Source organism: Oratosquilla oratoria, chromosome 4 (genome assembly GCF_046742065.1).
Source record: "Oratosquilla oratoria isolate Oo_2021 chromosome 4, ASM4674206v1, whole genome shotgun sequence".
Taxonomy (NCBI): domain Eukaryota; kingdom Metazoa; phylum Arthropoda; class Malacostraca; order Stomatopoda; family Squillidae; genus Oratosquilla; species Oratosquilla oratoria.
In genome coordinates this window covers 22,653,514-22,681,496 of record NC_134780.1, presented here as the reverse complement: position 1 = coordinate 22,681,496, position 27,983 = coordinate 22,653,514, and the positions used below count along the sequence as shown (strand labels likewise).

Genomic DNA, 27,983 nt, shown 5'->3' with positions numbered 1-27,983 from the left:
TTAGGGAGGAACATCAATGTAGTAGTATTGGGAGACCTTAATGCTAGGGTAGGAAATGAACCAATTGACGGAGTGGTTGGGAAATGTGGAGTTCCAGGAAAGAATTATAGTGGAGAGTTGATGGTGATGTGTCCAGAAAGAGAGTTGATGATAGCAAATAGAGTGTTTCGGAAGAAAGTCAAGCATAAGTACACATGGGAGAGGGTGGTGGATGGAAGGGTGGTAGATAGAGCGTTAATGGACTATGTAGTGGCAGGTAGGAGTATAATAGGAAAAGTTAAGGATATACATGTGCTAAGGGGAGAGTGGGGGAATATGAGAAAATTTCCTGGTGGAAGGTAAGTTGAGAGTGGAGGATAGATGGAGAAAGAGGAAAAGGACAAAAGGTAGGGAGGTGCTTAGAGTGAACTCTTTAAATGAAATGGAAAAGGAGAAGAAGTACAAGAAGAAGCTGAGGGAGGAGTGGGAGGGAGTGAAGGATAGAGCAGAGCTAGGAGTGGAGGAGGAATGGTTCAAGGAGGGAGTCACAAACTGTGCAAGGATGGTGTGTGGAACAAGAAGGACGGGGAGTGAGTGATGGGATGAGGAAACAAAGAAGGTTGTAGAAGAGAAGAAGCGAGCTTTCACAGATTGGTTACAAAATAGGACGAGGGAGTCATATGAGAGGTACAAAGAAAAGAGAAGTAAAGCACAAGGTAAAGGAGGCAAAGAGGAGAGATGTGAAATGGGGTAAGAGTATGACAGAAAATTTTGAAAGTAATAAAAAGATGTTTTGGAAAGAAATTAAGAGAGGAAGAGGAGGCGAATCAAGCAGAGAAGAAAAGGTAAAAGGTGCAGATGGACAGATGATAATGGAAGAGAAGGCAGTAAGGGGAAAATGGGCAGAGTATTTTAGGGATTTGCTAAATGTGAAGGAGGATAGGGGGGTAAAGATTGTTGCAGTGGGAAATGCTAAGAAAATGACCGTGATGAGTGAGGAACATGGAGGAGAAATAAGGAAGGATGAGGTGAAGGCAGTTGTTATGATGATGAGAGCATGTAAGGCACTTGGTCTGGATGGATGCCATGCAGAATGTCTAAAAAAAGAGGGTACAGTGATGGTGGACTGGCTGGTGAAGTTATTCAATGTTTGGTGGAGAGAGGGTAGAGTGCCGGAGGACTGGAGGAATGCCTGTATAGTTCCACTTTACACGGGAAATGGGGACAAATGTGAATGTAGTAGTTTCAGAGGGATTAGCTTGTTAAGTGTAGTTGGGAAGGCTTATGGGAGGCTCTTGATTGAGAGGATTAGGAGAGGAACAGAGGGAGTAATTGGCGAGGAGCAGTGTGGATTTAGGACAGGTAGAGATTGCGTAGATCAGATTTTTGTGGTAAGACAAATATGTGAGAAAGCTATAGGAAAAGGTAAGGATGTTTTTTGGGCTTTTATGGATCTGGAAAAGGCTTATGACAGGGTAGACAGGAAGGCACTGTGGGAAGTTTTGCAGATATATGGGATAGGAGGAAAGCTTTTATGAACTGTCAAGAGTTTTTACGAGAGTAGTAGAGCATGTGTCAACATTAGAAATGGAGAGAGTGAGTGGTTCGGGGTAAAAGTGGGACTTCGTCAGGGATGTGTTATATTGCCCTGGCTGTTCAACTTGTATATGGATGGGGTGGTGCGAGAGGTGAATGCAAGGGTAGTGGGTCAGGGATTGGAGATGGTTAAAGAAAATGGAGAAAAATGGGAGGTGAGCCAGTTGTTGTTTGCGGACGACACTGCGCTTGTAACAGGATCAGAGGAGGAATTGAGGAAGTTGGTGACAAAGTTTGGGAGAGTGTGTGAAAGAAGAAAATTGAAGATAAATGTGGGTAAAAGTAAGGTGATGAGATGTACAAAGGGTGAAAGTGGCAGCAGACTGGAAGTGAGCATTAAGGGAGAGCAACTGGAGGAAGTGGATAGTTTTAGATACTTGGGTGCGAATGTGGCAGGAAAGGGTAGAGTTGAGGTGGAGGTAGAATGTAGATTGAGAGAAGTGAGTAAATACCTTGGTGGGTTAATAAGTGTAATGAGGAATAATCATTTTGGAATGGATGCTAAGAGGAGATTGTATGAAGGAGTGATCGTGCCAACAGCACTGTATGGGACAGAAACATGGAACATAAGAGAGGAAGAGAGAAGGAGTTTGAAAGTATTTGAGATGAGGTGTCTGAGAAGTATGATGGGGGTTACTAGGCTGGATAGAGTGAGAAATGAGGAGTTGAGGAGGAGAACAGGGGTGGAAAGGGAGCTGGAAGATAGGGTTGATGAAAGAGTATTAGGATGGTTTGGACACATGGAAAGAATGAGTGAAGAAAGACTAGCAAAAGAAGTATGGAAGGCAGATGTGGAGAGAGTGAACATGAGGGGGCGACTTAGGATGAGATGGATGGATGGGCTGAAAGGGGCTTTGGGGATGAGGGGAATGTTTGTTGAGGAAGGACGGGAGAGGAGAGAAGACAGGGGTGAATGGAGAATGGTTGTATATGGATGATGTTGTGATGCATGAGGTGGAATGGGTGGGGGGATGGGGGGTGAGGTAGTATGTGTGAGAAAAAATTGACGCAGCCCGAAGGGATTTCTCCCCGTCTTCTCCTTTTCTGCATGAGGGGATGGAGAGGGGGTCGCCGATTTAATGAAGCGGCCTTGCTGTGTCTTGCGACACTGCCTCTGACCCAGGGCAGTGGACAAGATGCAGGGATGACCCGTCATCCAGGAGGTGCCACGATAAGAGGGAGGGTAGAGGGTGGAGGGGAGTGGAGTGTATTTAGGGATGGAATGGGTGGAATGGTTTGTATGCCTTGGTATATGTATGTATGTATGTATGTACTTAGCAGAGCTTTTAATCGTTGTTTCCTCTCTTTTCTGTAATTTCGCCAATTGAAATATATCTGCAATATTCAATGATATACTGTACGTTCACTGTGACCTGAGTATCTATAAACAAACAAATACACACAATAACGCTAACTACTTTGATAAGTCTCCTAATGTCATTATCAACTAATTTGAGCACTCATTTTCAATTCTGAATATCATTCGTATTTCAAAGTTACATCATGATTTTTTTAAATTCAGTTTCTCGTTCTCAATGGTCACGCTTGCATATACACACATACATATGCATATACATATACACATACATATATACACATGCACACACATACTGAACACACCGATTCACGCTGGCAGTCGTTTTTTGCGAAGTCATTCCAACATGCATTTATCTGAGTCATTGAGACATGCACTATTTGACTGCATGCGTAAGTGCGCATAATAGCATGGCCAAGTAATGTCGTAACACATTTGTATAAATACACTAAAGACCGACTGTTGATTGGAATAAGAAATGAAAGGAAATAACGATTTCCGTATATTTCGATCACTGGCTGTGATCCTCTTCACAGCCAATGATCGAAATATACGGAAATCGTTATTTCCTTTCTTTTCTTATTCCAATCAACAGTCGGTCTTTAGTGCATAATAGCGTACACAAGGAGACGCTTAGCTTTGGCTTGGGCTGTTGCCTTTGGCCTGTATATGCGGATGTATACATATATATATATATATATATATATATATATATATATATATATATATATATATATATATATATATATATATATATAAACCGATTCTCATAGTGTTTCGACATGTTTAATCTATCTTTGGATAAGTCTGGAGAGATATTTATGTCTTTCATTGTATACATTGAACCACGACACAGCCCAGGCATAGACCCACCTCCACTCCATTCGCGTCCCTTACATGAGGTCCTATACACGTTTTGTCCTCGTTACGATTATTAATTACCACAGCTCCAATGGTGGGTGACGCGCCCCTTACTACCTGGCATCCTATTTGGGGGTAAGCGCAACGGTTGTACGTTCAGTTAGAATTATTATCAGTCTCGTCCTTTGCTGCTCGAAGAAGCAAACCAGCCCCATTCAGAAGCAAAGAATTATTCTCTAGATAATCGTTTAACGATCATCGTTGAGCTGTGAACGATCATCGGTGATGGATATTCGCACCGAATAAAACGTGCCATTATGTGAAAACTTTTGACCAACTACAAAAGAATTCTTTCTATCCCATACATCTGCAACTTTGATACCTCATCGACAATTACTTATTCATATATGCAAATATTTGCCAGAAGGTGATCACTGGATATATTTTTTGTATCACCCGCACTTTAGTGGGTGATAAACTGTAAATAATTCCGTCAATTATGATTCGAGAGTGTCCTGTGTGTCACTAGTACTCTGTACAAAGCTACACTTTTGTACTAGGTTTGAGCGTAATAAATTGATTAAAACATACATCTGCAGTTCTACACTTAATCTCGCCCCTCTATGCTGTCACATGACTTCACTAAATCCACAAAAAGCTTCAAAAGGCATCTTGATTTTTGCCAAACAATTATTGCAAAACTTTCTTTTGCAAAAACTTGATCCACGTCCCAATTAACACCTTTCCAAATACCTGACCAACTACATTGAACAGACTGATCCCTCTAAAAGGGTTATCACACTGGGCTATTTTTCCTCCGACATCCTACCTCCAACTTCCAATTGAATAACTAGAATAGGACTTCACTTGCAGAAATCTAGACTTCTCTAAGAACTTTCCAACAGTGTGTCTAACATTTGTATATGTTTACAACCTCTTAGTTCATAATTCAACTTTACTGTATATGACGGAAAGATAACTTGATATTTGGAGATTTGAAAAATAAAATGTTGTAACCGAAGTCGTTTTTACTCAAACTGTCGACGGTCGGTGCTGGTGAAGCCCGTGGGAGCTGCCGAGTGTGATAACCCTTGAAAATTATTACATTCATACTTGTTCCGTTTTCTTCTGTACCTTGAAACTGACGTCTGTCTTGTGGTACAAATACAAACAGGTACCCACTGTTGGTCATTTACAAAAGCGTTGTTAGCTAATAGTACCCTTTTCTAGTGATTTCTTGTTTGTTTATGTCAGTGGTAATATTTAGGTTTGAAATACTAGGACAGGACTTGTAGCAATGGATTTAGATTGGACAATTTTAGGTTTAAGAAGAAAATAGGCAATAACGGGTTTACTAACAGAGTAGTTAACGAATGGAATAAACTTAGTAACCATGATATAGTGAGCGCTGAAACTATTGGTTGCTTTAAGAGAAGAAGAGCTAACTTTATAAATGGGGATAACAGGTGAAACAAAATGACTCAGAAATTTGCCTTACGAAGAGAGGCTTAGGCACCTTAACTTACACTCTCTGGAAAGACGCAGAGTGCGGGGTGATCTAATAGAGGTGTTCAAGTGGATCAAAGGCTTTAACAAGGGTGATGCAAACAAGGTCATCATATTAAAACAACAGGGCAGGACTCGCAGTAATGGGTTTAAACTGGATAAATTTAGATTTAAGAAGGAAATAGGCTAGAATTGGTTTTCTAATAGGGTGGTCAACGAATGGAATAGACTTAGTAACCATGTAGTGAGCGCTGAAACTATCAGTTGTTTTAAGAAACGATTAGACAACTTTATGGATGGGGATGACAGGTGGTGATGGATACGGAACTGCTTAGTGTAGGCCTTACGGTCTCTTGCAGTCTCCTTCATTCTTATGTTCTTATGTGGTAAGGGACATGTAACTGCCTGGTGTAGGCCTTATGGTCTCTTGCAATCTCTTCCATTCTTAGGTTCTTCTTCAGTAAATTATTTTTATATCGAACGGGATGACAAATGGTGAGCGACATAGATCCTTTAAGTCCTCTTGTAGGATCCTCCATTCTTATCTTCCTTCTTCGTCTTCTTCAGGAAATGATTTCTTCTTCTATCTCGACGTCCCTCCTGCTGGGTCTCCTGCTGCTGGGCCTGGCCAGGGCCGCCAAGGAGGAGAGGTCCCGTCGTCAGGCCGTTGGTTGTGATCCTAAAGACGCGGCCTGCATGAGGTGTTCTAACCATTGTCACCTCATCCCGGTTTCGTACCTTCCCGAGTGTTGTGAGGCCTACGAAGCTTGCTGCGATCAGTACTTTGCTTCGTGTAAGGTGAGGAAGGGTGAGGTTTTGGGACCTGGAATTAGGGTGTTTGTAGTCATCTCAAGTATGATTTTCTTAAAAAAAAAAAAAAAAAAAAAAAAAAAAAAAAAAAAAAAAAAAAATAATAATAATAATAATAATAATAAGTAAATAAATAAATAAACAAATAAATAAATAAATAAATAAATAAATAAATAAAATAAATATATAAATCTGATTTTTTTATATATAAAATACTTTTCTTTGTTGGTCTTTGCAACGTTATTTTCAGTGAACGAGTATATTGTACCATAGAATACTGACACCAAACGAAAAGTATTTGTGGCAGCAATTTTGTTGGAAAGAAAGACACAATAGATAATAACAATAAATAAAGTCACATAATAGTATGAAAACATAAAAAATGTGTTTTATTATTTTTGTGTGAATCTAGGCCAAGTCTTTTAAGCCATCAGCTTAGTTTCTAGTGAAATCCTCTAGAAAATCACTTAGAAAAATTCTAGCTGAAATGTCTTGCTCAAATGTTTATATTGTACTGAAATCATTACAGTCAATCAACAACGCCAGTTAGAGGTGACCTTCGCATGAACTCTCCGGATATTGCTGACCTGACGACAGACAAACAAGATAATTGTGACCTACCGTGACCTGAGACAAAAAAAAAAAAAAAAAAAAAAAAAAAAAAAAAAAAATCTTCGGTCATGATTAATAGTCACCGCACGACTTGAACAATATATTTTGAAAAACAGGGACAACACTTGTTAAGACAACTTTTACTAGTTTGGTTCTGGTGTTAATGCTCTTCTCGACGTGCTACAGCAATGCAGGAAGCATGTAAAGGAGGACAAGTTCTTCCCTGAGTATTGCTGCGCGTCTTTCACGTCTTGCTGTGAAGATGTCTCTACACTCGACGTTTCCCTCTCAGCTCCCACGACGAAGGTAAGGAGCCAGGTAAGTGATACCATAACACCGAGGGCAAAGGTGTTACCCCTAGAGGGACGATTTCGCTTGAAATGATCTAGAAATGGATTTACATCTCGTTCTGTCGAAAGTTGGATTCGTTATCTAAGCTGTAAATGTTCTTGGTTATTCATACAAAAACAGAAACTAATATTCAGAATACACATATATAGGAACATAAGAATGGAGGAGACTACAAGAGACCATAAGGCATACACTAGGCAGTTCCATGTCCATGACCACCTATCATCCCCATCCATTAAGTTATCTAACCATCTCTTAAAACAAACAATATTTTCAACACTCAATACATGGTCACTAAGTTTATTCGTTAACCACTCTATTGGTAAACCAGTTCTTCCCTATTTCTTTCTTAAACCGACACTTAAATATACAACCACAGGAGCTTTCATCCCCCAATCTTATAATGGGGAGGGGAACAGTCAAAGGACGCACACCTATCCCACACCCATTTGATTCCCCTTGGGAATGTAGGGTCATCCCTGTCTCCTGCCTTCTGGTCGGGTCAGAAACAGTGCAGTAACACACAGCACCTCCACAGTCGAAGGTGGTTTGCCCCCACAGATTCATCTAGATGGCGAAATCCCTTTGGGACGCGTCAGTTTATCATCCATTCACAATTGATTTCCACTCACGCTTATCTCTTGCCCTCTCCCTTCCCTGCTCTACAGACATTTCCCTTATGTACCCAAAGCAACCTTCATTCCACCCATCCATCTCGTTCTCAGTCTTCCCTGAAGTTCATTACATCCACCTCTGCCTTCCACACACTCTTTTTTTCTAATCTTTCTTTATCAATTCTTTCTATATGCTCAATCCATCTCAGTATTCTTTGATCAACCCGCGTCTACCTCCCGTACATTAAACCATGATGACATTACACAACCTCAAACCACTCACTTCTTAAAACTGCTACTCATGTAAAATCTTTTGAATGTCCTTTACAACTTCTTCCTATCCTATACATCAACAACACCTCCCATTATGGGTTTCTGTTGATCCTGTCATAAATCTTTTCCAGATCCATAAAAGCCTAAAAAAAATCTTCTCGTATATCTTACTACTGATCCACGGATCCTCTTAGTTTCCTAAACCCACTCTGTTTCTCATAAATTACTTCCTCGTTTCCCCTCTTATTCCTCTCAATTAACATCATCATAATTATCTTTCTTAACTAACTAGTCCCTCTAAAACTACTACATTCACGTTTCTCTTTTTTCTTTGTAAAGCGGAACTATACAAGCATCCCTACAGTAATCTGGTTCTATTTTGTTATCATATTTGTAAATAATAGGCTTTGTCTACCTCATGTAAATCATTACTATCTCATGAATATTCTCATTATTATTAAGAACAAGAAGAAAATAATAATTATAGGATAAAGAAAATAGATAAATAAATATCAAATCAAGGAAGATTGATACAACGAAATAATATGAACTTAAAACTGCAATGGCTGTTCTATATGTAACGGAAGACGGGGCAGGTTGATCCGACTTGATGCAAACAAAACTTTATTGTTTTCTTCCAGACACCACGTCCCCAGCAGCCTGTCTTGGCGCCTCCTGTCCCTGAGAGACCAACTACGCCACTGACGTCGGACGTCCCCTCTTTCTTGTCCTCTCCAGCTGTCCCTCAATTCAGACCTCAAACCAAACCGGCACCGCAAACTCGTCCCCAGACTAAGAGACCGCAAAGACCCCGAGCACAGGTAGGTGATGCAATATATTATAGTCACTCCTAAAATAACCTTGACTTTTTAAGTTTTCTTTAAAGGCAATAACATATTCTTTTATTATTAAGGGGTAACAATATTTTTTTAAATATCAGTTCGGGGTCAACGCCGTGGAAACATGAATTACTTATATACTAACATTTAAATATATGCAAGATATCAAGGAAAAAATCACGTTAGAGCATACGGACAGAAGCTATATATGTACATGCATACATATAATGATATACATATATCTGCTATATGAATGCATATACGGTACATATCATGGCCGTAGGCGTAGCGTAGGCTGGCCCAATTGCCAGGGGTGGGTGGGTGGTCTGGAAACAGACGAGTTTGGAGGGTGATAAGTCTCATATATTATACATTTATAATCCCTCTCGAGGCATATAATTTTCCTCTAAATACATTGATTTAGAGTACCCAGTGAATGCACCTGTAGTTTGGGGGAGGAGCGTATAGTTACTTGAAAATGTGGAAATTAAAAAATAAACAAATAGATAAATAAATAAATAAATTAATATATAAAAATAAAAATAGGGGCATTTGCCCCCCCACCCCTGAGGCTACGGCTTTGTATATGCATGCAATATCACTAGAGGAGAAGAGAAGCTTGTAGACAGTAAGCACTCGCTTGTATTTACATCTTAAGACAAAGTAAGACGTACAACTATGGTTAAATACATAAGGAACACTGGTATAGATGGTAACAACAGAAGGGAAGGGAGGTGATTGAACTCGCTTAGATCTGACTACATATAGTTCAACCAGTCGGATACTTTTTGATCACAAACTCGATCAACAATTGATCACATTTGATATGTCCAGGGCTCTAGTTAAAATATTTCTATCATATGTGCCTCAGATTATTGAAATAAATCACTGATTTATTGGACAGATCTTACGTTATATTCATGTTGGGAAATCCTTGTTTCCAATTATTTTCCAGTTTGTCCAATTTGAAATTTGTTACAATCTTTGCAAGGAAGTTTCTACACTATCCTGTTGTTGGTGTTGTTAGAAGGGCTGTTATGGATGAAGCTTCTTTACATAGCGTGGTCATATTTAGATACTACCTAGATTTATTTAGCTTAAGGTAAGTGGTAGAAAGAGGTCTAGAGGAGAGAAAACATGGAAAGGAAAAACAGGAGAAAATAGACGGGAACGAAACCCATTGTTTTGTGTCTTTGACCTAGTATGACATCATTGGTTAAGAATATGGACGGGAACATTTGAAGAACTTGTCTGTAGCATTTTGTATAATTCTTATTAAAAAAGGAAAAAAATCCCGGTCTGAAATCTTGCAAACTCTCAAATACCTGGAGACAAAAAAAAAAAAAAAAAAAAAAAAAAAAAAAAAAAAAAAAAAAAAAAAAAAAAAAAAAAAAAAAATACTTAACACGTGAAAGAACGCTGATGAGTTTTCTGTCTTTTTTTTAAACGCCATTATTAATCTTCATCTCATTATTCAAATTGATGGAGGTGACCCAGTGACCTGAGTTTAACAAAGAGTTAATCAATAAATTGTTGGATCTTGAACGCAGAATATCGACTAAATATCTGAATCAAATTATTTTCTCTTATTTGATATTTGATAATAAATGTTTCTTAAAATATTCTATGTAAATGTTCGCTAAGACAGGCGATGGTAAATTCCCCATACAGGCACATGATCGTATGCATATATATATATATATATATATATATATATATATATATATATATATATATATATATATATATATATATATATACATTATACATATATATATGTATACATATATATATATATATATATATACATAATACATATATATATGTATACATATATATATATATATATATATATATACATAATACATATACAATATATATATATATATATACATAATACATATACATATATAAATAAATACATAATATATATATATATATATATATATACATATATGCATATATTAATATACAAACATATTTGCCTACATACATACATATATCAATACACAAATATACTTAAATGCATACACATATATACATATACATCCATACTCACATATATACATACATATATACATATAGGTATATACATATGCTGTATATGCATATATATATATATAATATATATATATATATATATATATATATATATATATACACTGTGCATATATACCTGCATATGATTGTATATTAGCGAAAGGAGAGAACCTACATGAAAGAAATGTAACAGAATCTTGCTTGATATCATGCACTTTTGATAAAAATATAAATTTTAAGTTATAGATATATTATATGTGATAAATTGGTAATCCACATGGTGACCAAGATGTTTCCGCCAGATTGAACCATTTAAGGTCGATAGATGTAAGGTTACTCCTCCGCATTGTGTTGTCTCCCACCTCCCCTTCTACTGTTGCTACTGATACTTTTATTTAAACACAACCCCGTTTCTCTTTCATTTAGTCTGAAGTTGTACTATACGGAAGTACTTACTGTCTACAAGTTTTCCTTCTCCTCTAGTTATTTTGCATAACTATAGGCAATTCACAAAAAAAAAATCTCAGTCGATCCTAAGTTTTTGGTTGGCAGCCCTGCTCACCCTTCGCTACGATGCAACTCACGAACTTTTTCATATATACATATTTCAATTTCCGATCTAAGTGTCACTTTTCCGACCATATACGTTGGTACAACCGTATTCAAAGACTCGAGAAGATAATGAATATGAGATGATGAAAGCCGTAAACTAATCGAGATCGAAAAACCATGAGCGGTATGTACTCAAGTCATGTTCAACTTTGACTCATGAGATTGGTGTGGAGAGAGGGAGGGAGCAAGACGCTATGCTTCCCGCCACCCGTCCAGTATCAAAAGATATTTATATAAACCTTTCATTTTCTCTTTTCTGTGTAACTTTATGGGATATGTGAAAGCACAGTCATATTCATGACTATTCTATATCACAGAAGTCATGTTAAATTTTACAACCAGCCTCATAAAGAGTGGACAGAGTGATAATAAGTAAAATGCTGTATAAACATTAAAATTATGTTCCTTATCTTATACTCGCTATAATTACTTTGCACTATCGAGATGGAAAGGTTTGAAATAGGTGAAAAAGGACTGCTTTATCCCTAGATGTGCATGAAATTCGTGTAACTCGTACAGTTACCGAGCTAAGTGAAGAAATATGAAAATATTTTAAGGAGACTTTAGCCTGCCAGCTCAACGGGTGAAGGATGAGCATGGCTGCCAACCAAAAAACGCAGAATCGAATGAGATTCTTTGAGTGAATTGCCTATACATACATATATACATAAACATACGTACATATATACCTAGATATATTCATAAACGTATATATGAGTCTATAGAAAGATATAAAAGCGAAAATGAAGAGAGATATATAGAGACAGAGACAGAGAGAATGAAAAAAGGAAAGTGATAAAACAGGTAGACAGTGAGAAAGACAAAAATAAAACAGGTTGGACAACATAAGACACTCCCCTCCGTCTCCCCCCCTCCCACCCTTTCCCCCTTCTCCCCCTACCTCCCCCCTTCTCCCTCTGCTTCTGCCTTCAAAGTACTCATCTGCATAGCAGTCGGAGGCCATTGGATTGAAGCTTGCATAAAAAAGAGAGAAAGAAAGAGTGAGAGAGAGAGAGAAAAAAAAAAAAGATTGGCGGAAACTCGAGTTGGACACTTTTTGGCGCGAACCGTGGCAAGTCGACATGACGTCACATCAAACGTTCTACAAAGTTGCCAAATATTTCCAGTCAGAGTAATTCAATGATGGATGTTCCCATTTACGTAAGATCAATGCATTGTACATTTGTAGTGATAGAATAAGTGGGTTAGTAATAACGTAATTTACCTACTCAATTTCCCTTTTTGATATGTGATTTCTATATTAATGGAAACAATGAATTTCAGGCATCAATTCTGTTGTGTAAATAGTTTCCAAAACCCACCGATTTCCAATACTGTACTATAGTAATGGAAACAGGTTGGGTAGGAAGAGCGTCGAAAGAGGAAGAGGAGGAGGAAGAGGAAGAGGATGAGGAGAATGAGGAGGAAGAGGAGTATGAGGGAGGAAAGAGAGGAATGGGAGTGGGAAAAAATAAAAAGAGAGGAAAAAGGAGAAGAAAAAGAGAAAAGAAGTTAGTGAGAAAGAGGAAGATGAAGAGGAAAAAGTGGAGAAAAAGGAGGAAGAGGAGGAAAAGGGGAGGAAGAGGAGGGGAGTGGGAGGAAGACGAGGGGTGGGAAAGAGGAAGGATGATGAGGGGAAGGAAGAGGAGGGAAGAGAAGGAAGGGACTGAGGAGATGAAGAGGAGGACGAGGAGTAAGAAGAGGAGGAAGAGGAAGGGGAGTAGGCTGGTGAGGTCTACAGACGCACATTGGAATGGAGACAATAGTAGACATGGTTATCTCCCTCATACAAAAAAAAAAAAAAAAAGTTTCGGATAACGGGTTCGCTCAACCAGACAATTTATTCTAAAAAAAAAGTACATACATACATATGATGCATACGGTACACGAACTTAGCGTGTAGGAAGAGCAATATCACATCGTTCTAATTTAATATTCCTAGGCGATCCTGAACTAGATGACGTACGTATAAGTGCACGTGGATGAACTATATGAGCTTTTGATAATCACATCATATTGCGTATAAATATCAAAATATCTGGCGAATGGCTGTACGCGGTGACGTCATGTCGACTGTGAGGGACTCAAGGTTATATTGTCGACACTTTACGATATTGATAAAGTTACATGTTTTTTGTCGTCATTCCTATATCAATTTTAACTTAATTTCGTCGTAAGTCAGTATTATTTGATTCTTTCTATCGGTTTTTCAACTTGGAGCAGGTTAATATTGGAATCGGTTGGTAATATTTCAATATGTATAATAATTGTATACAAAACGTTGGCTCTCTCGTTTTCTCTATTTTCTTTAATTCTAGGAGACCTACCTATCTGATTATCTTATGAAATAGTAAAATAAAAAATTCCTTCAACCGCAAAAAATATCTTAAGTACTTTAATTGAGGACGATGGAAAATAGGTCTATGAAATAAAAACTAAACTTATAATGAAGGGGTCTCGTTAGACAACGCATATTTCTACCAAAGAGAAGGTTAAGGGGATTAATAAATAGATTTTCAGATGATTATTAGACTACTGTTGGTCTGTAAAACCATTTTTGGACCTGTCTTCATCCTCCTCCTCTTCGTCTTCCTCCGATTTTTGTTGTCTTGTCGTAAGATTTTGAGTAGAGACCATAAGTTAGTGTATAAAACGGGAATTAAACAATAAGATTTTTTTCTTCATTCAATATTTGTTTCAAAACAAATGCAGAATGAACAACACAATGTAAACGCATGTCAGTATAAACACCACATAACAAAAAGCTACTGTTTACAAAGGTACTGTTTTTGATTATGTGGTGCAAAAAATAGTAAGACTTGACAGGTATGCTAAAGTTACAATGATAGGTTAATTATTTTCCTATTTTTGACTGTAGCTTCTATGAATGACGTATTTGTGTCCTATTTTGTCTAAAGCTACATTGATTGATGCATTGATGTCCTATTTTTGCCTGAAGTTATTACTATGAATGACGTATTTGTGTCCTATTTTGTCCAAAGCTACACTGAATGAAGCATTCCTGTCCTATTTTTGCCTGAAGTCATAACGGTAAATATGTGTCCTACCTTTGCCTGGTGTGAAGGAAAGTGAGGAGAAACAAAAGAACACGAAAAGGGAAAAAGACACTTGAGTCAGAGTGACATGAGGGCCACACAACTAATTCAAATCTTTGTCATTCTTTCTAGTTTGAGAGGAATAGAATAGATAAATGAATAATTAATAAGCAAATCGGTAAACAAATAAAGAAATAGGGAAATGACTAGATAAGCAAATAAGAATAAGTAAATTAATAAATATAGGTGAATTGATAAACAAATAAATAATAAGAAAGAATTCGTGATTTGTAACCAAATATTAATAAGAGAAAAAATTTGTAGATTTTTCTTCTTTGATTTATCACATTTAGATTCTTGATTAGATACTTGACAAATCTTTGATTTGTCACATGTCACAGTTAGAATATTTTGTTTTCTAATTTCTAGATTAGAAAAGCAATAAGATATATTATTTTAGATTTGAAATAAAAATGTCTTTAACTGGTTATTAGATTATATATACTGTAATTTTTTAATATTGGATTTGATATACTAACACAATATGAATTTGTTCTACATAATTTTTAATTGTTACATTTAGCATATTACAATATATAAATGTTTTGTTGGTTACACATCATATGAATATAAGATATTTGATATTTTGTTGCGTAATAGCAGTAACCCAGCGGAATATAATAAAAACAAATAAATAGATAAATGAATAGATGTTTAAACAAACAGAATATGATCAAATAAGACAAAATAAAATAAGAATACAATAAAACGAGATGAAAAAAAAAAAAATCCCAACGCTTCTAAACCTGTAAACACTAAACAGCCCAGGTAAAACAGTATTTCATAAGCACTCTCCTTATACCCCTTGATCTTACACCCTTACTCCATTTTGACACATTTAAATAAATTATCTTATTCTTAGACGTTTTTATTTTCTTTTTGTAAATATAATTAATTATTTTTCTTTTTTCTTTAGCAGGCAGAAAATCACGAAAGGAGGAGAGGACGTGTAAGCAGTAGAGGGCGAGTTTTTGAGTAAACGTTTTCTTGTGAGACGACAAAATATGTAATCATGGCTGATGAGATGTGTATGTTTTGATAAAGGATTTTGTGAGTTTTTATTTTTATTATTTACCCTGTCAACTAGAGGTGGTCATATATATATATATATATATATATATATATATATATATATATATATATATATATATATATATATACATATTGTCTCTGGCATATTTAATTGCGAGAAATCGTCATACAACAAAAACAAACAAACAAAACGATAGATGATTAACTAAACACGAAACAAAATAAAAATAAAATATACGGATAGATGAAAAAAATAAATCATATTTGTTTATTTTGAGTACATTTGGTAAGATTACACCTTCTCTAGAGAGACAAGTTATGTGGCACCATCGCATTGTGCTAACGGAACGGGCCCTTTATGTAAATTAATCACTGTATAATATACTATACAGTGTATTACACATGACATATATATATATATATATATATATATATATATATATATATCACATAGACAAAATGTTGTAGCACATTTGTAAATAATAATCACGAAAAACCCACATTAGGAATAAAAGAAAACTTTAGAATAAAGTGCAACATCTATATTTCGGCTAATAGCTATAGCCCTCTTCAGGAAAGTAAAGATTACAAGAATTTGCAGAGTCATAAGTACAATTGAGATGTGAGTAGAAGGGGAACACGCAGAGCTAAAACAGGACAATCTGTCACGCAGGGCGGAGTCGGAATTGAAGGGATGAGTGGGTGGAGGTGTGAGGTCAGGAGTGAAGCGGGCTGGAAGCGGGGTCAGGGTGATAATTCTTAACCAAGTGACTTACAGCTAGCCGTGAGATAATGTTCGGGGACCATTGACCAGAGGTTAATGGTCCCCGGATCGTAGGAAAAATAATGGAAACTATCATCAGAGATGATATCGAATATCATTTAGAAAGTAACCGTTTGATAAATGATAGCCAGCATGGTTTCAGACGGAAACGTTCTTGCGTGACTAACTTACTCGAATTCTACAACACAGTTATCTCGAATTATGACAAAAGAAACAATATAGATTTAATATATCTAGACTTTGCAAAAGCTTTTGATACCGTCCCACACGATAGACTACTTACTAAATTAGCTTTGCATGGAATAAGTGGTAGCCTATTAGGTTGGACTAGTAATTGGTTGAAAGGTCGAAAACAGAGAGTTGTTTTAAATGGAAAAACTTCTGGATGGAAAAATGTTGCAAGTGGAGTTCCTCAGGGTTCCGTTCTTGGGCCACTTCTATTCATAGTATATATAAATAATATAGACAATGGACTAAAATCTACTGTTTCCAAATTTGCTGATGATACAAAACTGTGCGGAGTGGCAAATGATCACTCAAACCAATTAGATATTCAAGAAGATTTAGATCAATTACAGCAATGGTCTGAAAAGTGGCTAATGAAATTTAACACAAGTAAATGCAAGGTAATGCACATAGGTAAAAATAACAGTAAGTACGATTACAAGTTATTTGGAAATTCGTTAACAAAAGTGGATAGTGAAAAATATCTCGGCGTAATTATCAGTAACGACCTCAAATCATCCAAGCAGTGTATTTTAGCCTCTGAGAAAGCAAATAAGATTCTGGGATTGATTGCGCGATCTTTTGATTTCAAAAGTCCATCACTCATTAACAAGCTATATAAATCGTTAGTTCGTCCACATTTGGAATATGCTGTTTCCGTATGGTCACCGAATCTCATTAAAGACATTGACAGACTGGAAAAAGTACAACGGCGAGCCACAAAACTGATTCCAAATATCAAAAATAAATCATACGAAAATCGACTTAAGCACATGAATCTGTTTTCCCTAAAAAAGCGTAGACTCAGAGGTGACTTGATACAGGTCTTTAAGATTTTAAAGGGAATTGACAACATCAAAAGTGACCAAATTTTCACATTGAATGAGAATCAGACAAGAAACAATGGTCTCAAACTATCCGGAAATAGATTCAATTTGGAAGTAGGTAGAAACAACTTTGCCAACCGTGTAGTTAATGAATGGAATAAACTTCCTGCACAGGTAGTGCAATGTAGTTCAGTTCGAAGCTTTAAGAATCATTTAGATAAATACCTAAGTAAGATGCTGTAATGATTATAATTTATGTTATATTATTTGTTTTTGTTTTGTTATAATTTGTCTGTCTGATTTTCATTTATTATTAGTTATATGTCAATTTATAATCATTTACTATTTACCTTTTTGTTTGTTATTCAACTATACCTATGCATTTATTTATGTATTTTATTTGTTATTTTTACATTATTATAGTTTTAATCTATTATTATGATTTTTTTTTTTTTTTTTTTTTTGCATCCGACCTAGATATGGATCAAAAGGTCTCCTGTCGGCATGCTCCGCCTTTGTAATCCTTTGTAATATATATATATATATATATATATATACACACATATATATATATATATATACACACACATATATATATACATATATATATATATATATACATATATATATACATATATATATATATATATGTATATATATATATATGTGTGTGTGTGTGTGTGTGTATAATATAATGATATTGATTAATAAATAAGCTTTATTTGTTTCTGAAGCTTGGGTATTAATAAGAGAATTGAAACACAGGTTGATGGTCGAAAACACAATACTGTGATCTACTAAAGGATCTATCTTTGATAGAGACGAAAACCGATGAAGAGGTCATAACTGGGAACTTAGGCAAGAACGACAAGAAGTAAGCGGAGAGAGAGAGAGAGAGAGAGAGAGAGAGAGAGAGAGAGAGAGAGAGAGAGAGAGAGAGAGAGAGAGAGAGAGAGAGAGAGAGAGAGAGAGAGAGAGAGAGAGAGAGAGAGAGAGAGAGAGAGAGAGAGAGAGAGAGAGAGAGAGAGAGAGAGAGAGAGAGAAAGGGGGGGGGAGGGGGAAGATGGAGAAGTTTGACGTTTTCGAAATGTAAGTAGTATATATTTTCATTTCCACGCAAGCAAACGCGCGCTGATGCCACATTTCAGCATCGAAACTCTGGCCAATACAGATCCCTTCTTTCTTTCGCTTTCTTTATCTTTTGTCGTTCAGAAATCGAAAGATAATTAAATATATGGAAAGATCTTTCTCTCCCCCTCAGGCAGGAGTCGTATATGTACACAATCAACAAGAGTGGTGCTATTCTATACACAGGCCGATTTGTCAATCTAGAAAATGGAGTTTTGCGGAAGTCAGCTATACGTATGCCTTATGCATTTCTTTTCATTTACTTCTCTCTCTCTTCTTCTCTATTGTTCGCTTCTGGGTAAGTTCACAATGTAACATATATGAACTAACGTTTAAATGAACAAATGAATGGAGAACACACTTTCTGTATGTGTGTTTATCTGATTATCTTATACAGGTAAAGAGCAACACTCGTCCTGTCTCTACAAATAAATAAATGTCGGTTAGTAAAGGGGAGGAGAAAGAGGAAGTGTAGTAGGGGAAGAAGAAGAATGGTGGAAATGGAAGGGTGGAAGAGGAGGAGGAAGTGGAGGAGGAGGAAGTGGAGGAGGAGCGGGAAAAGGACGAAAATAAAGAAGGAGAAGAGGTAGAAGAGGAAGAGGAGTAGGAAGTGAAGGAGGAAAAGGAAGATAAGGCTGTACTTGTAGATATGAGCTCTCTCCGATGTCTATCTCTGGATATTTTTTAGCTTCGATGAATATTGAATCATTAAATAGAATAAACTTAACTTTTGTATGAAAATACTGAAAACAAATACAAAATTATCTGCAAATATCATTACTTGTCTAATATTGTTTTGAACTAGAAGTCATTTCACATAAAAAAAAAAATCACAAACATGTAACTCATCATGAGAATAGTTGCCAGCTGTCATAATCTATCTATATAAGAAAAAGCTTCTTCCCCATTCAAGGAATTGTAAAGATAATAGAAATTTCTCTATCCCTTAGCTTTTTACTAGCCTGCTAGTCTCAGAGATATACCGCATAAATGAGAGCGTACTAGTGTACAGAACTGTGAACGAACATAATCTTTTTTAATAATCTACTGGTGGCATATCGGAGTTTGATTTTTTATATTCACTTCCTTCCTAGCTACTCTTTCTGTACATTAATATGTGCGGTGATAATCCTGATAAGAACAGAAAGCTGTAAAGTTCTTTTTATGTATATTTGCTGGAACAAGTTAGAGAGCGGGGTAGATTAGATGGGGGAGAGTGAGGGAAGAGGGGAACCCGGGGTTTCAGTGGTTGATAATTTTTTATATTTTTCAATTTATATTATTTTGCAGGCTTTCGACTCATAAGGTGGTTATCAAACCTGATGTGAAATTGTAGTTTTGACTATTCAAATTAATACTATTTGTACTCATTCTGATTTAACTGTTTACATGTGCTGACTTCATGTTTGAACAGATTCCTAGCCAAAAAGGCACAAAAACACATGGGGGGGGGGTGAGTGAATATGTTTATGGATTTGTTTTTGGTAATAAGCCTTGGCAAATGACGTAATGAGATTGTTGTGTAGATACCTACATGTGCTGAGTGTGTAAATCAACCTGTTTCACGCACAGAACAATATGACTATAATACATTGTACTTCCTTTTTAACTTAATTCTTTCTAAACCAAATCTCTCTCTCTCTCTTTATATATATATATATATATATATATATATATATATATATATATATATATATATATATATATATGTGCTTGCTTTTGCTTATAGAAATCCGTCCCAGACGACGATGACCTCAATCCATGTCTTCATTGGTGATAGATGAGTAGAGTTGTGTCGATGTTTTGGTGATTTAATTCTTAATATCAAAATGTTAGAAAGCTTCGTCTTAACTATTCAATCACCCCCCTGAAATCCTTTAATGAATGATCTATGCTTTTTATTATTCTATTTCAATTCATTATAATCTAATCTAATCATATTTTACTATAATCTGATTATATTCAATTTTGTTTAATTTTATCTATTTTCTACTGTAACTCATTCCCCTGTCAAGACATGAGTAACAGGAAGTCACGTGTTCTCTTTCGAGGTGTGTGCAGTTCCTACGAGCAGTTCAAACTCGGTACCCCGCAAGGTGGCGTACTAAGTCCATTTCTTTTTAACGTCTTGATGCAACGCTTACTCTCACTTCTTCCTAACGTTTCCGGTACAACCCTTCTCTGCTACGCGGACGACATCTGCATCCATTCCAACTCGCCCGCTGACCTCCGATTCGTCCTCAATGGCTTCTACACGTCAACTACCGCTTGTGGTCTCATGATTTCCCCTGAGAAGAGCAGAATATTTTCATCTCGTACTCTCCAAGCACTACCGACGTTCAACATGGGAGGTGATGCTATCCCTCATTGCACACAGTACACATACCTTGGAGTACCAGCCCGGATCACTCCAGCCATACCGACTCGACAACGTATCCATCCCCTTGTTAATGATCTCCTTGATTGTCTGCAGGCCCGTTTTGCCCCTATCAAGTGGCTTGCCACAAATTCCACAGGCGCTTCATTACCAATGGTCAGAACTCTATATACCACATTTCTTTGATCACTCGTTGACTACTTATCACCTGCCCTTTGTCAACTTCCCAGGAGAGCTTTGGAACCTCTCGAAAAATTCCAAAATAGAGTAATGAGATTTATCTTAGGTTGCCCTCCTTCGACTCGCATCGTTAACATGCAAAGTGAACTTGGTCTACCCTCGCTTGTAGAGAGAATATATGCTAACATGGCCATTCTCTCTGTAAAATGCCTCCGATCGCCCTATCTGTCTCCAAACTTTACTGCTACCATCAGAGCGTCGCTCGAACCTGACGGTGCACCCCGCCTCCCACTTCGACCAGGAGGCCGCAACCTCGTCACTACAGTGTGCAACACACTCAGAAACCTTGACATCCACGTCCCTGAAGAAACGGTTGAACCCGACTTGCCCCCGTGGCGAATCTCCCTCCCTAACGTCACCTTCACACCAACCTCCAAAGATGACCTTCCTGCACTTCAAAAGCAACTAGCACTAGAGACCATCGACAGCGTATCCTCAAAGATCCCCGCAGCGCATGTCATCTACGTGGATGGCTCAGTACAGGCTGATGGAAGAGCAGGGTGTGCCATGTACTCACCCACCTTACAGCCACCTGTGGAAGCTGGATGCATTGGCCGCAGGTTACCTGTCACATCAAGCTCCACGTTTTGTGAGCTACACGGAATCCTCGACGCAGTAACATATCTTGTAGACTGTAACGTAAATGGTGTGATCGTTTGTGACTCCCAACCAGCTCTACACGCCCTCTCCTCACCCAGACCCAACTACTATCGTGTTGTACAGGCCATACTGACCCAACTCGCCGTTGTTCATGTAGCATCTATGGCCGTATCTCTCATATGGGTGCCTTCACACGTCGACCTTGCTGGCAACGACACGGTGGACCGTATTGCCAAAGCAGCTTGTGCCTTCGTCTTCGATAACGAACGCGTAGTACCCTCTCTCACATGCCTCAAAAAAAGAATACACGCAGCCACTCACACCATAACAACACGCCGAAGGGATGCGGAACGAGCCACTAGTGTCTCCATTCAACACCACGACCACTTCCTACCCAGCCGCCACAAGTATCGCCGGCGCGGAACCATGGTACGGAGACACAATGTTGTCAATGCTCGGCTTAGACTCGGATATCGACCTGTGTGGCAAATATCCCAGGCGGAAGATATGCCACATTACTCATCATGCAGGCTGTGTAACCGCCCTAACGCCAACACTCTTGAACATTACTGTCTCCAATGCCCCATCGTGACAGACACTATTCCACAGAGACAAGACGTGATAACTGTATGTAAATATTTACTTAGTGACGACAACTTAGATACACTCCTAGTTCGCCACCCCCATTTTGGGGGATTTTGATTGTTAAATCCAATCATACCTCCTTTTGTATCTCTTTACATAATACTATGACTAATATACTATTGTTTGTCGCCCTCAGAAGCAATGAATTTATTAAACGGTGGACCATCTTACCAAGGCAGCCTATACCTACGTCATGGACGTCACGCGCAATGCTCACCCCAAGGTCTAAATATACAGGTCAGACCGTTTACATTCTTCTGCGCAGCTTCTGACGTCATTTGGATGAGTCCATTTTCTCTTTGTGATACACTGAAGAAAACTGTGAAACGCCAAGGAAGACAGGAACTATAATATTTTATATATTATATATATATATTATATATCATATATATTATATATTTATATATATAGACAGGAACTATAATATTTTATATATATTTTATATAATATTTGTCAGAATATAACTAATTGCGTGGAGCAGTGCGAGCGAAGGCGACGTCATTTTCGAACGACGGACCAGCTTCAACTGACATCTATAGGACCCGCTAACCCCATTTTGAACAGCCAGGTGACGTTCACGGCCCCGCTGCGCCAACTCCCTCGCAATTCGGTCGGAAGTGGTTAGACCTTATATTCTTAGATCTTGGCTCACCCTATCATGCCTTAAAACAAGATACGAGTACACGCAGCCACTCATGCCATGTCAACACACCGAAAGATGCGGAACGGTCTACCGATATCCCCATACGACCACCTCCTACCCAACCGCCACAAGTAACGCCGACGCAAGACCATGGTACGAAGGCACAATAATGTCAGTGCTCGGCTCGGACTTGGGAGTCGACCTGTGTGACGGGGCTCCCAGACGGATGATATGCCACGGTGATCACCGTGCGGGCTGTGTAACCGTCCTAACACGAACACCCTTGGTATTATTGTCTCCAGTGACCCATAGTGACAGACAATATTCCCCGGAGACGGGGCATGATGATTGTATGTAACACTTACATAGTACCACTATCTCGCCATCATCATTTCGGGGGATCCTGAATGATTATTGTATTATGTCTCCATTTAAAGAATGTGTGTAATATATGACATGTCCTCTAACACAATGCTGTGATAGATGTACTATTGTTTGCCGCCCACGGGCGTAATAAATTTATTAAAACAAAAACCTGTCAAGACATAATTTGGGCCTGAGTTGGGAAATGATCGTGTAAACACGGATACTAGTTGGTTAGCAGTTGATATAGGATAGAGGAGTGTTGAATGGGTATATTGATTCGGTAACCCTCCTTACAAGACAGAAAAAGGCTTTTGGTGAACGTAATTGTTATATTCGGGAATGGAATGCAAAATCTTAGAGATGTCACGGTACTTTGTGCCTAAAAAAATAACAGAAAAAACAAACAGGTAACTCAAGAGGTTTTTGGCAGATGTCCTAGTTTATCTATAAAAATAAACTTTCCCGTATATGGGATTATGTAAAGACATTACTAGAATGTTGATAGTTATTTCCTTTTTCCATATTTGCGTGACAAACTAGTTTCAGATGAGTAAAGGCAGCAATGACTGCAACAGCTCTGTAGGGAAGAGGCCAAACGCAGAGTATGGGAGTCCAATATATTTTACGTTTCGCCCAGCAGGGCTTCTTCAGAAATAACATCGATGAAAAACATTTTACTCCTTATATAGCCCGAGCCTTGCGGGGAGAAACAAACATTAAAATGGTGTACTTACAATTTGCGCAAATTGCTTGTTACTTGTAATTAAAATTGCCAATGGTTTGTTAATTGTAAAAAATCCACTATTCTGATTTATATTTTCTATGAGGGATATAAACGCCGATTCTAAACATCTACGTTTCATTGTATCGTTTTCATATTTTATAATCTTGGAATTATTCCAATCAGCATTGTGGCCGGTATCGAATCTATGTTTAACAATGGCATTATTCATATTGTATGTTTTCATATCATATTTATGTTCTAATACTCTCTTATCAATACCACGGAAACTTTCACCAATGTAAACCTTTTCACAACCGCAAGGCTCGGGCTATATAAGGAGTAAAATGTTTTTCATCGATGTTATTTCTGAAGAAGCCCTGCTGGGCGAAACGTAAAATATATTGGACTCCCATACTCTGCGTTTGGCCTCTTCCCTACAAACTAGTTTCAGTTGACCTTTGGCGTACAAGTGTATATGGCGCTGCCAACATGATTGTCAAGCCTTTCAGAAGTCCCCGGCACCCTTATTAGATAATCTAAATTCTAGATTGTCAGTATTTTGTTGATTCAACAGCGTAACAAAATTTCGTCCCTGGATAATATGAAAATAATCGTTTCTACACTGATGTTGCTTCAATGAACAAAATTGGATGAAAGAGAGAGTCGGTATTACGAACATTATTTTTGCCACGAATTTTGCAGTCACTCTGATTCCGCGGCATACTGGGTGGGTACTACATGTAACCCTTAGCTGTATCTAAGCACTAAGATTATACTGCTAATAGTTTTCCTCGTCACTCCGGCCCAATTATGAGGCATAAGTTTGTGACGAAGTCCACAAGCCGACCGGTCCTCCTACACTTTAATAAAAGGGCCGATCGGCAATGTAAAATCGAAAAATTGTCAATAAATTTTTTATGTGTGCTGACTCCGCGCTTCAACATGTTCCAAGTTAAAAAGGCATACAAACACCAATGACTTTAAAGTTATTCGACGTATTTTGACGAGTATTTTTATGGATTTGTTTTGTGTAAAAAGCCTCAGCAAATGACGTAAGGAAATTGTCGTCGAAATATGTATGAGTGCTGAGTCTATAATGCAACGTGTTCCGAACAATATAGGAATTCAAGCACATGAAATGGCGATGTTTTAGGAGTGACCTTAAAATTGTCAAGTGCTTGTACTCGGGTATGTGCGAATATTTGCTTACAACAATTACATTTACAGAAGAGTAATAATATGTGTGAACACGTGTCATTTACCACTATATTGGATCACGTAATGGGCCTGTGATCGACACATTTTATCCTCCTAAATGTGAGGGAGATTAAATAATTTGCATAGTTAACCGTTTGATATATTTTTCTATTTTATTCACACGAACTAGTATTTCACATATGAACAGGTAGATAGATTAAATTTGTGTTAAAAGAAAAAATGTCTAAAAAGCGATGTTAATTGTATACTACTTCGTTTCATTTTAATCTAGTCTATCTTATTCCACTATATTTCAGTTTGATTAATATTTTAATTTATTTTACTTATATTCAAATCTTAACCCCTGTCAAGTTAAAATTTGGGTCTGGGTTGGAAAATGATTGTCAAGTTTGTAAACACGGACTGGTTGGTTAGCAGTTGATATAGGAAGAATAGAGGAATGTTGAATGAGTATATTGATTCGGTAATCCTTCTTACAAGAGAGAAAAAGGCTTTTGGTGAACGTAACTGTGAATGAATAATTCTTACAGACTTCTCACAGGACTTTGAACCTAAAAATAAACAAATGAATATTTAAAAAAGGTAACTTAATAGATTAGTTGCCAAGTGTCATATCTTATGAAAAAATCCCGTATATAGGATTATTTAAGTATTAGTAGAATGTTGATAGTCATAATAATAATGATAATAATAACAATAAGTTTATTTGGCAATGAATCAAATACATGAAATACAGACAATAAAAAGTACAGTTCGAAGTAACAATTATCATTGCTGAGGATAACACCAAAAAACATGTAAGCTTATTTCCATTGTGGTCCTCATTAGATTGTTTTTCTACACTAAGTTACACAGACAACATACGTAGGGGTTAAGGAATTGAGACAGTCATGAGTAATACCAATCAGTACACTTATGATACATAAACATTAATATAGATTTGCTATTACTACTAAAATGTTCGTAACACGTGATATACGGAGACCAAAATCTGGGCACCATCACGTTATAGGAACATTGCATTATGCACCAGGAACAACAAAATATTACTAAAAGTTACCACAACAGTATGGGTGAGCACCAGATCAGTGTAGTACCCTTAGTGATATTCTGCATTATTCTACAGCTGTAGCAGCAAGTGTAGGGCAATAGGAGGTCCATACCAGGTTTAGCGTGAATGTGAGGTACTACAGGATAGAAGGTAGCAGGCCATCAACAATATCAACTTATAGTGAACGCTACATCATAGGTACGGACTCAAAAGTATAAAAAAATGTTAACCCTTAAATTATTGTTGCATATGAAAGGCAATTTTATTAGAAACAAAATGCTTTTTAAGTTTATGAAATAGCTTGAAAAATAAGGGAGTTACGATATTTTGAATAATTTTTTATCCCGCATTTTTGGCTAGACTTTACCATAACAAAATGTTAGAATTTAGGGTGGTAATTTGTAATGATTCCGGTAAAGAAATACAAAATAACTCTAAACCACTGGTCTTGTATTCCTGTAATTTGGAATACTTGCGTTTTATAGATCAACAAATCACATGAACATATCAGAAACAATATTAGTGCATCTCCAATATATCATACTTGCCTTTTCATGGCAACTATGAAATTGTCAATTTACCGATTATCATCAATAAAATCCAAATCACTGGCCCAATTGACAAGCAACTTGGCATTTACAGGATTTATGGGCCAACAAATCACCTGAGCATGTCATTAACATTGCAGGACTTTCTTCTTATACCGTTCTTACTAACACCTATTATATTGCCATGGGAACTGTTGTCAATTTAGAAATAATCAATAAAATCCAAACCCCTGGTACAACTGACATGCAACTTGAAATGTGAAGATTTTATGGGTCAACAAATCACCTGAGAATGTCATTAATATTGCAGGGTCTTAATTTTATACCGTTCTTACTAACACCTATCATACTGCCATGACAACTGTTGTCAATTTAGAAATAATCAATAAAATATAAATCCCTGGCACAACTGACATGCAACTCGACATGTGAAGGTTTTATGTGTCAATAAATCACCAGAGCATTTCATTAACATTGCAGGGCCTTATTCTTATACCGTTCTTACTAACACCTTTCATGTAACATTTTCCATTAAAGTAATGTATGCGCAAAGATACCTGGACAAAATCAATCTCAGCCACAGGTCAAAAAGTTATCTTCATGAAGTAATCTACTGGGGTACCATGATAGGTTCCCTAAAATCACTTCAGGGTCATTCCATGCCAAATGGTCCACCTCACCACCTCAGATTTTGATGAAATTTGTTACACAAGTTAAGACAACATTCAAATCATATACTTCCTGTCATGGCCATAGCCGGCTATATAGTAGGCAAAGCATAAATGATAGCCTGTCCAACACCTTAAAATTCATACCATAACAGTGTAAGTATTATTTGTGAACACCACTCTCTACTATTACTAGACTATCTCCAACATGTCATGTGTAAACAAAATCAAACACGACCTGAACATATCATATAATATGCCTACATATAATAAAATGAAGCTCAAGTGTATAATACCCAACGATCTTGAGCTGCTCATTTCTGGGAGAAAATAGGTTGAGAAACAGATTCCTTACATTAAATTATTTTTTTCTTGGTGCCTTT

The 27,983-nt window shown here is 37.1% G+C and overlaps 2 protein-coding genes across 4 annotated transcripts in view; both read left to right on the top strand.

The window, feature by feature from the left end:
• Positions 1 to 15,582, top strand: part of LOC143024308 (uncharacterized) — a 43,658-nt gene extending 28,076 nt beyond the window's left edge. Inside the window, exons 2-5 of one of the 3 annotated variants that reach the window (XM_076183109.1) lie at positions 5,825 to 6,055; positions 6,866 to 6,985; positions 8,559 to 8,738; positions 15,441 to 15,582. In XM_076183109.1, the coding sequence (XP_076039224.1) occupies positions 5,828 to 6,055; positions 6,866 to 6,985; positions 8,559 to 8,738; positions 15,441 to 15,503 (591 nt within the window). In that variant the 5' untranslated portion in view covers positions 5,825 to 5,827 and the 3' untranslated portion in view covers positions 15,504 to 15,582. Of the gene's footprint in view, positions 1 to 5,824; positions 6,056 to 6,865; positions 6,998 to 8,558; positions 8,739 to 15,440 lie in introns of all 3 variants that reach the window. The other 2 variants (XM_076183107.1, XM_076183106.1) reach the window with 2 other exon arrangements.
• A 2,620-nt stretch (positions 15,583 to 18,202) lies between these two features.
• Positions 18,203 to 23,563, top strand: LOC143024307 (uncharacterized). The gene is made up of 2 exons (XM_076183105.1): positions 18,203 to 18,266; positions 20,572 to 23,563. The coding sequence occupies exon 2, from the start codon at positions 21,168 to 21,170 to the stop codon at positions 22,437 to 22,439; it is 1,272 nt and encodes a 423-aa protein (XP_076039220.1). The 5' UTR covers positions 18,203 to 18,266; positions 20,572 to 21,167; the 3' UTR covers positions 22,440 to 23,563.
• Positions 23,564 to 27,983: the final 4,420 nt, after the last annotated feature.